This window comes from Rhineura floridana, chromosome 1, assembly GCF_030035675.1.
Source record: "Rhineura floridana isolate rRhiFlo1 chromosome 1, rRhiFlo1.hap2, whole genome shotgun sequence".
Taxonomy (NCBI): domain Eukaryota; kingdom Metazoa; phylum Chordata; class Lepidosauria; order Squamata; family Rhineuridae; genus Rhineura; species Rhineura floridana.
In genome coordinates this window covers 279,322,028-279,337,357 of record NC_084480.1, presented here as the reverse complement: position 1 = coordinate 279,337,357, position 15,330 = coordinate 279,322,028, and the positions used below count along the sequence as shown (strand labels likewise).

Sequence of the window (15,330 nt, the reverse complement as noted above, 5' to 3'; positions counted from 1 at the left end):
TTGTTGCATACTGTTTTGTTCAGTTTTGCTCAATAAACGTTTACCAAGATTTTCTCTCTGGACTTCATCTGCATCATTCAAGTGCTTCTGCTAACACATCAGGCTCCAAATGAAGGTGCAATATGTTAATTATTATCTGAGCTGGTTTGATAGGATCATCAGAAGGAAATGCCCTTGTCCTTTCTCAAAAGCAAGTTGAGGATCCAATTCAGTACACAGTGTGAACTGTATTATTCTTGTTTTTTTTCTTTTTTAAGGGATCATTCAACTTTTCAGGGACAGGTCATGTACCTCTTTTTCCATATATTGAAGGAATTATTTTTCTATTAGGTAAAGGATGTACAGTGTTTTTTAAAAATTGTTTTAAAAAGATGTTTTTAAAGATGTTTTGTTTTAATGTGTTGTTAAGGATGTTTTGTTGTAATATATTTGAAGGTCTGTTTTTATGATGTTTCAGAGTGTTTTTAGTGCTTTTGTTTGCCGCCCTGAGCTCCTGCTGTGAGGAAGGGCAGGATATAAATCTAAATAATAATAATAATAATAATTTACTCCATTGCTACTTTTGTTTACCTCACTAATTCTTCTTGCTTGTAACGGAGCAAATATTGGGTGCAGTTTATGGCTTGAAGTCCCCTCCCCCCCCCATTTTTTGTTTGTGGGTTTAGTGCTGGCAGTTTTATCTTTGCTTGTTACATTGATTTTATGTTCAAGTAAATAGGGAAAGCTGAATAAACCATGACCGACTGATTGAGTCAAAGGAACACACACTGAATTTTACAAGCATGTGTCCTTCAAACTTGAGAAGAGGATGCATCTGTTCCCAATTACACATTAGCTGTGTTCAGGCAACCGGGGGCAGGGTAGAGGCGCACATGCAAGCCTCGCCCCCACCATCTCCAGGCTGCTCTTCAGATCTTCGTGGAATTAGTGCAAAGGTTTGAAGAGGATTTTTAAAGTGTGTTCATTTTAACATGCTTAGAAAACTTCCTTGTATGCAGCAACCCTGGCTTATCTGGGCTTCCAGGTGTAGGAAGATTTGCTTCTAAGCACATTCAATCCACCTGCATACTAATTGCGTGAAGGTCTGAAAAGCAGCTCGTGTGCCCAGGGACTTTGGGGACAAACCTTGCATGTATGCTTCTCCTGTCTCCCCAGTTTAACACTGTGCAAAGGTCTGCACAAAGCTACTGTAAAGGAACAATCGGCCCTTAGACTTATTCCATGGTAGGTTTTAAGCCAGATATCTGACATAAGGTAGGACTCTCTATGTCCAAATTTATTTATTTATTTATTTATTTAATTACATTTCTAGACCGCCCTATAGCAGAAAGCTCTCAGGGCGGTGTACAACAAATAAAATCACAATTAAAATATGAGCAAGTGTGAAAAATATAACATGATAAAAATCCGAAATAGAATTGCCATGAGTTTATAAATTAAAATCCATATTAGGTTTAAAATTAAATTTAAAATGTTTAAAAAGCCTGGGCGAAAAGGTAGGTTTTTACCTGGCGCCGAAAAGATAACAAAGAAGGCGCCAGGCGTATCTCGTCTGAGAGGGCATTCCATAGTTCGGGGGCCACCACCGAGAAGGCCCTAGATCTAGTTGTTGATCTCCGGGCCTCTTTATGAGTTGGGACCCGGAGAAGGGCCTTCGACGTCGAGCGTAGTGAACGGGTAGGTACATAGCGAGAGAGGCGTTCCACCAGGTATTGCGGTCCGATGCCGTTTAGGGCTTTATAGGTAAGAACCAACACTTTGAATCTGGCCCAGAAACATATCGGTAGCCAGTGCAGCTGCGCCAGGACAGGTGTTATATGGTCAAATTTCTTTGTCCCAGTGAGAACTCTGGCCGCAGCATTTTGCACTAGCTGAAGTTTCTGAACCGTCTTCACAGGTAGCCCCACGTAGAGTGCATTACAGTAGTCCAATCTAGAGGTTACCATAGCATGGATAACTGAGGCGAGATTCTCCCTGTCCAGATAGGGTCGTAGTTGGGCTACCAGCCGAAGCTGGTAGAATGCATTCCGTGCCACCGAGGCTACCTGAGCCTCAAATGCTTCTATGGACTAGCCATACCACCATTTTGTAGTGTGTCACTTATAGAGAGCTTGAATAACCACACTTCTGCATTGACAGAGGCACTTTCAAGGCAAGGGAAATGAGCCAGACCAGACGGCACAAAGAAGTTGGCTTGTGTCCGAGACTCTACAAGAACTCAAAAATGTCGTATGAAATATGCAGTTCCTCCTTATCCCCAGCTGTGGAGAATGTCTATGCCTGGTTCACAGTTGCCTGCCAGTATGGGTGGTTAAGCGGATCCTACCCCACCATGGACATCATATGATATGGGATGAGGCACTTCCATGACAAGACGTGACTAAAAGAAAACGGGAGAGAGGTCATAACTTGGGGGGAATCACATATAGTATCGGCCGTCACATGAAGTGCCACTTCAAACACTAATTTAGGTTTCTGGGAGAGGGGCACCCACCGACACCCTAATGTCCCACATTTGAATGTTTAGACAGGGCCTTAGAGTCACAGTACAAAACCAACATTGCCCATCAAATTTCACACAGCAACAATTATCTAGGAAATGCAAGGCCCTCAACATTTCTCTGCTTAGTTATTTGTACTCCTTACACTTCAAGGAGAGTTACTTCTGGGTCCAAATATGTGCAAATTCACATGTGTAAATGTAACGGGAATGTTTAATGGCCAGAACACACAATTAAAAATCAGCTTCTTTCTATGATCTTGTTCCTGGATATAGAAACAAATGGAGAAATCTATAGTGTGCTCTGTCAGTATGCTCATTTACTCAACAGTGCTTCTTATAATCAGAATAGATCCAAAAAGTATCACTGTTGCCATAGAAATTGCCATGGCGTGATGTGTGCTATTGGTGCTAGCCAAAATATACTCCTCCAGGTGATCTTTGCAAGAATCAAAGTTACATGGAGAGAAATAAAAGGATCCTTTTGGATGTGCCAACCAGCCCTACGGCACGCAGACAGCTCTGAGACAAACACATAAATTGGAGCTCTGCTTCTGTATGGCTTCTATCATAGGCATTCACAATACAATTACAATTTTAGAAAGACTCAGTGGATGTGTTTTGTCCATACTATGAGTGTCTAGTCACAGTCTTTGGACTCAGAAAGGAATTACAAATGTATCTGGGGGATTGCATGTGATATGGCTCATCTGCCTGGGAGCAGAATGGGAACTATGGAGCTGGTATCTCTCTGTGTTTCTTTCTTCTCTTGTACATAATATCTATTTAAGACAATATGTGACATGACTGTCACATGTGTGGAATAGCATTCCTGTTGAGAATGCTCATCGGCACTTTCCGGAAATAACTGAAGACATTTTTGTTCTGACAGGCTTTCCCCACTGGATGAATGGGTCTCTGCCATAAGTGTCTATTTTGTATTGTTTTGTTGTTGTTTTTAAATATGTCTGTTCTTTGTGTTGTTTTTGACTGGGTTTTTTTACCTGTGTTTATTGGACATTGCCTTGAAATGCCTGTTGAAGGCAAATAATAACAATAACAATAACAATAACAATAATAATAATAATATACTCTGTTTTGATCCACCTTGGCTACCAGCAGTTGATAATATGAGGGGGGGGAATACTTTGATCATCTAACTGATCATTTGACTTAAAAGCATTTTTAATCTATTTGTGCTTTTACCCATATTATGCTTTAATTAAAGGAAACCTTCCCACTTTATTAATGCCTAATATAAATTCATATTCCCACATACCAACATACTTCCATATTTAAGGATTTATTCCATTTTTTTCTTTGCTTATGTCTTTTGTATAAGAGAGCCTAGTTTAATTAAATATGCTTTTTTGTGTGATCCAGAAAGCTCTTGTCTCTGACATTTTCCATAAAAGTTCTCAGGATAACTAAATTATTCTAAATAGATGAAGCCTTCCTATTATTATTTTTTAAAACTGAAATAAGAACATCAAATGATATACAATGCAGGAACCAAGAGGAGTTGGACGAAAGAAACAACACCAAGAAGAAATGAATAACACTAGCATACTGAACTATTGCAAGAAGTGAATGGGAGAGATAAGTAATTTTTTTGCAGGGATAACAGGAGAGGGGTGGGGGTAGGGAATAAAGAATGGAGAAACTGTTAGTTTGCACTGAATCTCCATGCTGTTTTACACAGGTCTTCTGTATGTAGCAATATGGGAATCCTCTTCATGCTTTCTCTCTCCCTTATCTGAAATCAGCAGTTCATGAACCCATTTTCCAGCACCGGGAATAATTCCATTGTAGGACAATACATCTTGCAGTATCATATCCTGATAGATAACAAGAAAAGAATCGGTATTCCAAAGTCTAGTGAAGAATCAGAATATTGGTTACTCGCAGTAAGTTCTCAGTGAGTGTAGACTCACTCTGATGTCAGTGGGGCAGTGAATCCATTCCAAGTTTTATTCTGAACTTGGATAGCTCCTTGAAAGTTCGGAATAAAATCCAGAGCAGATTTACTGCCCCACTGTCATCGGAGCCACCAGTCTCCACTGGTCCCAGTAACTCCATTCACTTGAATATGCAAAGAGTCTGCAACTGACAGAAATTATTTAATCTCCCCCCAAAAAACGTTTCCTATTAGGGTAATCTATAATTAGGAATAATCAATGCACTATTTTCCTACCCATGGCTGTTCAAAATGGTTTCCATTATGCTATTACCTTTTTGTGCTTCCATTCTTTTTCTCCTTCTTTTTTTATATATTCAAGCTTGAGATCATCCTGCAAAGAAAGAGAACAATGCTGAATAGTTTAAACCCAATGTTTTTTCAATTATCTAGCCTTTGGTGGCCTAACTTCAAGAACTACCTAATTTTATAATCCCTCCAATACTTCATGATTTAATTTATATGATTTTACATAAAATACCTCATTTCAAAACAACATGTCATGGAATATTATCACTGCAGGACACATTAGAATTGAACTGCTGTTCTCTAATAAGAATAATGTTCCCCTTACAAGGAGGTTACTATCAAAACATAGACATATGTTGCTCTCAGAAACACCAAGATTTTTTGAACAACGGTCTCTTTTGCTCAGCCAGATATGCATGCAATATATTCATTTGTAGAAGGCAAAGACCCTGCACTGAGATATACAAATGAATACTACATGTAGCTAATGAATGCATTAATTCTGAACCTAAATTAAACATTTTTCATACAAACTCTCCCCAAACTCTATAGACCAGACTGTACTTTGGGAAGAACTTTTAAAACAAATACAACACTCTTTATTTTGGCTCCCACAAATGGACAAAAAGGCAGCTTGTTGTAACTGATCTGACTAAAGGTGAGGTAAGTTAAGGTACATATCATTGTTATAAGGAAGCACCTGGGACCAATTCTTGAGCTAACATACAGCATAAGTAATAGACTTGTTTAAGTGATTGCACTGTTGATACAGAAACAGAAAGGGATGTAGTTTAATTCTACAAAATGCTTCTTGAGAGGAAGCCTACGCAGATTCTAACTTCTACATCTCTGGTATTCAGCTCCTGAATATGTGCTTTGACCCTTGATGGAAACAAGAGAATGCGTACAATTTGCAGATGGCCATACAATGTTAGGGGTGATCCATGTTGCTAAGAAACTAGCAGTGTCTGGGAGTCAGGAAGTGACAAGTGAGAAAAGGTAGAAGCAGAGGGACGCAGAAACTTGCCAGGTCAAGCACTTTAGAGGCAACAGTTTAAATTGAATTAAAAAAACAGAATTGCAGAATGAAGAAAAGCAAAGTCCTATGAGTTCACTTGAAGCAGTAGTGTGCAAAAAACATGTGTGCAAAGCACAGTTCCCCAAACTGCAGCTATATAATTTCAAAAGTCCTAAAAATAATACTAGTGATCCTAATTCAGTGAAAATTGCACAATAGGGTCTCATCATCTACGGAAGGCAAAGATGTGCGACATCCTGGAAATTAGAAGCTCTATCTGCCATGCTAGCAGTAGTACTTAGCTGCAGTATTGCAACAACTAGCCATCTTAATCCAATAGAGGCAATAGGTGTGGAGAAATAGAAATCTCAATGAGATCACAAAGCTGATTTTCACCAAGAATTTGAAAGCACAACTGAAATGGAATTCATGGAATTTTGCATGAGCTGCACAGCAGCATATCATATTGGCTCAAAATAAGCTGAATTATTATCTATTTGGGAGGGGTTTTATTCATGCTTGAGCTCATCTAGTTAACTGTAGAATAGTTTCATATATGCACATATATATCTAAATGTAAGCAACTTATACTCAAGTGCTGGAGAGGCTAAGTGTACAACCAGTGAAGAAATAAAAATGGGGAGAGAGGGGGAAATTAAAATAGCAGGGACTTGCAATACACCTTGCCATGATGTCGTGGTTACCATCTGATACAGGGGTAGCCAACATGGTGCCCTCCATGGAATGGACTCCAGCGCCCATCAGCTGAAGCCAGTATGGCCAATGGTCAGGAGTGATGGAAGTTTTAGTCCAACAACATCTAAAGCTCACTGCATTGGCTACCCCTGATCTAACAGATGCATCTGACACTAGTTGCAACCATCAGCATCACAGAAAAATACCCACAATAGTTGTGCTTGATGCATCAAGGGAGGTATATGTTTGTAACAAAAAGCCCATTACCTAAGCTTGCATTGACAAGTCAGAAAAAAGAATTGAATCATGAAATCATAGACTCATAAGAGTTGACAAGGACCAAAAGGCCATTGGGTCTGACCTTCTGCTGTAAAGGACTATCCATCCCCTCGGCGCCACAATTAAACATTAACAACCCAGATTAATGTGCATGTGCACTACCCAAATGTGTTCAAAGTGGTGCTTAAAATATTCTCAAGGACCTAGTCTAATATATCTTGTGGGTGTCACCTGCACTACAGAATTGGCTGATCTTTGAGAAATGGCACAGGAATTTTAAAAAAGCACATGGCCACAAAGAGAATAATAGTCAATATTTTCTCATTAGAAAGTGAGCATAACTTGTTTGCCATTTCTGCTCTTAATATATACATGACCCAGAATGAATGTGAATGACTCTGAATATATTATGCTGTTCCCATAAATTGCCACTACACCAAAAATTATCCAAGATTAATAAGCACACAATTTCCCCTCCAGCATTCATAAAACTAATGAGGAATATTGAGTGCAAGGAGGGGAATATTAATTCTAAATTTTAACTATATATATATATTAATTTTACATTAAAATGATATTAATGAAAATATATATCAATAACCCAGTGGGAAAAATAAAATGCCACCAGTCAGGGAAAATTACAATGCCATCAGCAGTCATTTCAAGCAGTTTAACACCACCATTTTAAGACCGTTCCTAGTGGTCACAAAGGACCCATCAATCTTTGGAAGCAATTCCAGATCAGCTGCAGAATTCTAAAAGATTTAAAATAATACAGTACAAATGCAATGCAAAAATAAAAGAAAGCCACACAGGGTAGAAGTCAGTGTTTTATATTGCTTTTTTAAAAAACAAACAAACCCTAAATAATAATAAATAATAAGTGTGGCAATTGTCACAATGCAAAGAATACTCAAATTATTCTATTTGTGTGCTAGGGCTTCCTTAACTTTATTTTCCAGCTATCATTTATCATGCAGCAGCAGATGCCACTCCAAAAGTCCCCTGGAATCATGGAAGTTACTTGCTGGACAGATGCAGTCTGGAGGCAGGGGAGGAATAAAGCTTTGCAGATCTTGAAGATCTCCACATTTTATTATCCAGGTCTCTATCTCAGAAAAGTTGAGTTTGTTTCTGTATATATTATGTTTTTGATGTAATGACTCTGTGTTGACTTCCAGTTATCCCCAGATCAACAGCTTTGCACTCTTTACCAAATTCCATATAGGCCAATGACTTGACACAACTTCTCGGTGGCTATGGTTGTTGCCAGGGTAGCAGTATGTCAACCCATTATGATGCTCTAGCATGGGTTTGCTCATGACTCCAAAAGAAAGTAGTATTGGTGTGCTAGTGTTGCAGTTAGTGGTTTGCATACAATGGAACCCTTGCTTGAGTGAAGGCACTTGCATGAGGAGAAGGTACGTGCATTTGCAAAAGCAGGGGACTTTGATTTCCAACAATACCCACAACACAATTGCAGCTGCAGCCCTCCATGCTCTACGAGATGTTCTTCTGAAGCTACATAAATAAAGCTATATTATTATTTCATTAAGCAGTTTTACATTGTACAATAACTTATACATAATACACCTTGGTAAGAAACAAGATATAAAACAGATCTGCAATGGGAAGGTGATTTTAGATTAGATGCTGCTATTTCAGTAACTGATAACTGATAACTGGGCTTGAATTGCTCAGTCCTGTAATGATAATGGCTTGCATCTCAAGAAGCACAAGCAGCCTCCTGCTCATGGGATGAGTTTTTTTCTGGCCTTGTCTTACCAACTGCAGCATCCAAAAAGCTTTTTTCAGGAAGCTGTGTTGCTGCCATTGCTAAAGGTGAGTCCCACCCCGAAGAAATGGTTGTAGTAGGAAACCTCCTTCTAGAGAACTTTGGTGAAATGATGCCCTCAGTTTCTCTGCTCACAAAAAAGGTGGAGAATTTCAAGGGACCATTTGTGTGCACCACTAAATGTAACTTAATTTTGTTACACACTTTTTTTAATTAGGTGGGGGCGCTTTTGGTTTTTTAATGAGTTGAGGGAAATGACTTCTCTTGTTTTATGAATTATTCAGTGAATGCCCTCCATGTTCATATGTAAATTTTAAATCATTACGATTTGCATGTGTGTGAACCTGTAATCTGCAATTATTCCATTCATCTGTATCCCCACTTAATATTACATTTTAATTATATATTGTGATCAAGATTTATGTATATTTGACAGCAAATCCTAACAAATAAATTGGCAGTATTTTGTAAAGAACTGTAAATCAATTTATTTTATCTGTGTTATAAATTAAATTAGATGGCTGTCATGTTTAGACAAAAATGCATAGCTTTCCATAAATGTTTCAATAAAATGTCATCATGTTTCATATCCTCATACTGTCATAGTTATAGCCCAAATAAATGTAACCGAACCCAAAATTATGTCATGACTTAAATTTCAAATCTCTCATTTGAAACCTGCTCATTTCAAATCTGGATTTCAAAACATTGCATAATTTCCTAGCTACAGAGATACAAATCCCATAGATAAGATCACTTATAATGTACACATATTAAGCTGCATCCAAAGCCACCTAAGGAAGGTCACCAGAGAAGAATGCAGCGTTTTTCCAGATCTGATCACTTCTTTGCTCTTCAGAAACATCTGTTGTTATGACCCAGAAGATTTTTATTAAATGATTTTTATTATTTTTATTTATTAGAATGATTCCAAAAGATTTGAAATATATAACATGAGATCACTGGAAGCCGATTAGTTTTTTCAGGGAGGAGGGGGGATATTTAGAAAACAGCATTAATCTAAAGGCATGTTAGTCTTGCAAAAGTTAACAGCTGGAATTCTAGCTTTCCACGTGTGATTAGTGATATTGTCAAATTTCATTTTTCCTGGTTGAATCTCAACAACTTATAATGCTTTCATTCAAACAGAAGATGGGAATTACGGCCTCAAATTTTTTTCATCAGCTTGGATTTTAAACCAATTCAGAGAAGTCAAGTCCTTAAATACATGAATGTTAATTCCAGAGAATGGCATTAGTATTTTAATTTGCCCTGGACAGGGCCAGTGCCAAGCATGACCGGGCCCTTGGACACCAGCCTGCCCTGGGCCCCCTGCTCCAAGCCCCCTCTACAGACCATGCAGGACTGCTCCACCTACCTTTTATTTATTATTTATTTATTTATTATTTGATTTATATCCCGCCCTTCCTCCCTCTTTTTCTGTGAATGTCCTGTGCGCTGGCATGCAGATCGCTGCCATCAACCAAGATGGGAGCAGAGGCTTCTCTAAGGGGCTGATACCCCCACTGCCATCTTTGTTGATGGCATGCATGCATGCTATACTGCATGCATGCACATGCCTGCCATCAATCAAGATGGCGGTAGGGGCATCGATCCCTTAGAGAAACCTCTGCTGCTATCTTGGTTGATGTAGCTGCACACACAGTGCGCAGGGCATTCACAGAAAGGGAGGCAAGGTAGGTGGAGCAGGTGGGTGCTGCAGGCCCACACGATCTGTAGGGGGGCTGGGAAATCCGTCTCTGCGATCTGCAGCAGGGTCGGGAGTTGACCCTGCCAAGCATTGCGGAAAGGGAGTGCTACCCCCAGGCCCTAAGGAGGGGCTCTTCAGGGGCCCCTCTGGGCTGCAGGGGCCCTTGGCCAGGGCCCGACCTGGCCACCCTTTGGTGCCAGCCCTGGCCCTGGATCACTTTATAGATTTTTATTGAGTTAAAATTATTTAAATTGTTGTACTTTTTTGTTGGATACCACCTTGGGATGCTACATGAAAAATTGTATAAAAATGCGTTAAATAAAATAGATAAATGCATATAATAAGTCCCCCCTCACTCTTTCAGAAGCCTGCAAACCAACTACCTCCCTCAACCATCCACTTAACATTCCTTGCTACTCTGATGATGGTAGTGGTGGGAGAGAGGCAGGGCACTTTTTTAAAGGAAATCTGACTGATGGTTTCAGTTTCTGGCTTTTGAATGCTGAGACTGTTCTACCCAGGAAAATGGTTTGAAGGCTTACTGGGGCCTGCACTCCATTTATAAATCAATCAGGATTCATATACTGCTTAATCATCAAAACCTCCAAGCAGTTTACATAAAATATACATTAAAATTACTGATACAAGCAGGTGTTAAAAACAAGTTAGCCTATTTCCCCCCCCCCAAAAATAATAGGAGCAGTTATAAAAATATCTATTGTATTTAACAAGTCTGGGGGAAAGGAATTAAAGCTTTCCCCCTCTGAACAGCTATTACTCAACCACTGTATGCTCAACTGGGAGGGAGGGAGGGGGAACATTCTGGGCACTACCAATATGCTGTGTTCAAATGATAGGGGATAGCGTAATGTAATCCACAAACCCTGTCCCATTATTTTAGTTAAATCATGCTTCTCACCAGCATTCTGAAAAGAGTAGCTAGGGGAGATGTCACAGAAGACAAAAGGTAAGAAGAACGGGCTCCCTCTGGGCCTCCTGTAATTCCTCAAGGTTTTCTTCCATGAGGCAAATTTGGGGAAGCAATTTACATTAAGGAACGAGCACACGGGGAAAGAGTTACCCTAGCAGGGCCAGCCCTGGTATTAGGCAGAATGAGGCTATTACCTCAGGCAGCAGATACTGAGGGGTGGGGACAATTTAAATAAATAATAGAAACAGAGTTAGCAATAGCTAGTTTCATATGTACACCAAAATAAAACCTTTTAAAAATGATTCTGTAGGTTAGAAGTTTCTATTTTAAGTTACAAGTTAGCAATTTGCCACTGTGCAAATAGCCCCTTCAAATCCACAAAGCATCTAGGTTTACAAGTGCTATTGGGTTGTACTTTGTGGATTTACGTTATGCAGAGATAAGATATCTATGCCAGGGTTTCTCAAATGCACTTGCAGTCTGTCACAGGTAGGGACAGAAGGATCTGTCTGGTTCTGTTCTCATTTCTCCAGTGTTCAGTTCTCCATACTTCTGCAACAATTTGTTATTTTTTTTAAAAAAAAAATCCTCATGAAGATTCTTCCACTTTTTAGTGAGAATTTATCCTAACAAACATATTTTTCTATACAGTTTTGACCAATGAACACATTTTGTTAAGCAATTTCTCATAATACATTTTTGTACATTGTTTTCACAAATATATTCATTTTTAGGCATACTGTCCCCTGTTATATACATTTTTGGGAAACGTTGGTTGGAGAAAAATTCAGATAAGTGTGAATTTCAGAGGATGGCTCCAAATATTGTTTCTCATATTGTTTTGGAAATGCTAACTGAACTGAATTTTTTTCCCCATCCCTACTATCAGGTTTGTCTTGTGGCTTCACCTGCACACACAGCTAAAGCTCAGTTTGAGAACTACTGGACATATTAAACTGAACACACTGTGATACAAAGACCAAGTGTTGAAAAATGAGCAAAGGTTTGAGCAGCATAACTACAAGGTGTTCAAAAGAATTTTACAATGAAATGTATGTCGAGATGGCAATTTGTCAGTTACAATCCATGGTCAGTGTTACAGTATAGGGCTCAAAGCACAAAGCCCCATCTGTAAGCAAAAGAGTCACTCAGCAGCCACTAGAAAATGTTGAGTGATTGTTTTGGACCACTTAAGTAGCTAGTGACAATAGTTCACAGACAGCCAATTCACATACTTATCACCCTGTACTTATGATAAATAACATCACAAAGCATAGCTGATACTTAGCTTCTGGATTCAGAGCATGTCACAAAAAACCCTAGAGTTTTCCATCTTCATAGCATACAGGAGAGTCAAGTAATTTAAATTAGCAGATGTTTAACATAACCCCCCCCCACTGATTTTGTGCCTCTAGAGTGAGCATGGCTCCTAAATGATGTTTGGGATCATAAAATAATGCAGCCAGTTTACACAAGTCATCATAAAAAATCCTTCCAAGGCGACAATAAAATTGGAAGTGAACAGGAAAAAAAGTCATATTAGTTAACTTTTCAGTTTTGCTATGGTTGAAAAGTATGCTTTCAGCAGCTCTCTAGATGTTCCAGTTATTCATTTTCATCCAAGTCCTAAACACTCTAAAAAAGTGTTTTCATGACTCTGGTGAACCCTGCAGTCCCTGAACTAACCCACCTGGCACACCTCCAGGAGTTCTCAGCCTTGGAAGCAAAGGAGTTATGCAATTCCCCTTGGTTGTCTAACCAAGCTTGACTGAGGTAGAATTCCACTCTGTAAACAAGGGATGGGGAACCTATGGCACTCCAAATGTTGTTGGATTCCAACTCCCATCATGACCAGACAGCGGTGGAGTACTAAAACAATACAGCAAAGACACCTATCTGATGTCAACAGGACTTCCTCAAACTGTGCTGATGGCTTCTTCAAACTTGGAGCTGGCCTGTATCTCTGTTCCTTCCCTAAGAGGTGCAGTGAGCATTGGTCTGGTCAGGTCCTTCTGACCAGCCATGCAGACACCATTAGAACAGTTGGGAAGGAGGGTGGGCTACACAACTGCCCAAAGACCAGTTAAAGGGAAGCAACATGATTTTACTTCTTGATAGCCTTCATGCAGACCTACTTAAGCCAGACTATAATGGAAGATCCCTGCTAAAAGCTGGGGTTGCAGCCACCACCAATTTCACCTCAAACATCTCCAAGTACTCCTCCCCTGACCTTGTGTTGAGCAGAGACATCTGCATAGGACTTCTATGTGCGTTTGGGTGCGCATTTTTTGAAGCCTCTGCTTAATCAGGAACTCTGATAATGTTGGGGTCCCAAACACGTAGAGGCTTCTAAGTGTGCTCAGTCAAACACATGAAGAAGTGCCCTTCAGATCTTCCTAGTCAACATGAAAAGGTTGGGTTGGAGTGTGCAGAGGTTGGTATATGAAGGGACGCTGAGGGAGGAGCTGGCATACATACCCTCCCATGCCCTTTACTTGTATTTACATTACTACATTACTACATGCTAAACACATGCTGGCTGAAATAGATGGGAATTCACATTGTCTGGAAGGCACCAGGTTGGCAAAAGACGTTATATAACACATGGAAGGGCAGTTGCTGGTGATCACTTCTGTTACAGTGCTTTCATACCAGCTGATGATCGCTCAAATGATCCCTCATGATCACTCACGTTGTACTGCTTTCACACCAGTTGATTGATGCTTTTTTAAAAAGGGAATAATTGAATTTTTATAGAAAAATATTAAAGATTTTAATAAGTGAGAAAGTTTTGTGTATCCCAGCTTATGCTACATGTGCTTTCTTTGTTTATAGTGAAAACGGAACCAGGCAGGGTCATTTTATCCCACAACTTGAGCGCTCTAGGACTGGACTATTACTCTTCTGTTGCCATGGCAACATATTTTGCAAGAGTATTGGATCAGAGAAAGAGAGATTATTTCTTTCTAAAGTATCGTGCTGCTTTTTTCCCCTCATAGTTTTTAGCCAATAACCTAAACTTTGTAAGCTTTACGTTTCTTGGACTTGGATACTAATACACTTATTTGGAAGTAAGTTCCATGGAACCAACGGCAGTTCAGGGTGTAGGTTTGTATCAATGCAAATCCTACTCAAAATAGACTCATTGAAATTAATGGACTATTAATTTCAGTGGGTTTACTCTGAGCAAAACTTAGTTGGATGCAACCCATAATTAGGCATACTTAAACCCACTGATGCTAACAATGTGAGGGCACCAAACTCTGTGCCAGATTATTAGCTTGAGACCAGTTTGCTTAAGACTGGGCTGTTGGGCTGTCAAATAAAAAGATGTTCATGATCACACAAATACAGAGAGGTCACAGTTTTTTGCAGAAAGGAAACTGGTGTTGTTGAGAGTCAGTTTAATGACACTTGTATGCACCACTGTGAGGTGTTTTTCTATGCCTTGTTTAAGTTATGAACTTTACCTCTGTAAAAGGAATAACATTCTTTTAAAAGGAATCATTTTTAAGGCGCCTTCATACATTATAGGAAAGCATCCTATTTTACAAAAAGCTGCTTGTGCCAGATCATATATTCAACTTGTGAAGGAGGATTTCAAATGGCAAAATGACTACAAACAAATCTTTAGCTAGCTTCAGAAAATATTACTATTATACTGTTGGAGATCGCTGATTTATAGGGTCGCCATAAGTTGTAGTCGACTTGAAGGCACATAACAACAACAAATTTTTGATACATTAGAGCCAGAAAATTGGCTGATGTTTACCAGAATGTGTGTGTGTGCAAGTGCGCATGTGTTATTTTATTGAATAAAAGTGTTGAACTGCTTGGGAAGATGCTAATTATAAAGAAAACTTAAAGAAATGTGAAAATGTGTCTAAGTACTAATTAAAACCAATGTTATGCTAGAAACAGTGGTTTACCACTTTGAACATTTTATAACTTTGTACGCCACTTTGAGTTCCTTAGAGGAAATGTGGGCTATAAATGTAACAACAAGAACAACAACTTGGTAGCTTGGTTTGGTTGGCATGCAGCCTCTGTTTGAAACCTCTCTAATATTTAGCCCTTAGGAACACTTTCCCTGCCCTATGACCTGCCTTTTAGAAGTGTAATATTAAAAAATTAAAAAATAATGTTGCCATAGCTACTAGACTGAGGATAGAGGAAAATACATGTATTAAGAAC

At 39.2% G+C, this 15,330-nt stretch overlaps 1 protein-coding gene across 1 annotated transcript in view; it reads right to left on the bottom strand.

The window, feature by feature from the left end:
• Positions 1 to 4,152: 4,152 nt before the first annotated feature.
• The window catches only part of CNBD1 (cyclic nucleotide binding domain containing 1), a 222,096-nt gene continuing 210,918 nt past the window's right edge, over positions 4,153 to 15,330 (bottom strand). Inside the window, exons 12-13 of the mRNA XM_061611552.1 lie at positions 4,732 to 4,791; positions 4,153 to 4,338 (exon numbers count right to left, since the gene is read on the bottom strand). Coding sequence (XP_061467536.1) covers positions 4,195 to 4,338; positions 4,732 to 4,791 — 204 coding nt within the window. The 3' untranslated portion in view covers positions 4,153 to 4,194. The remainder of the gene's footprint in view (positions 4,339 to 4,731; positions 4,792 to 15,330) is intronic.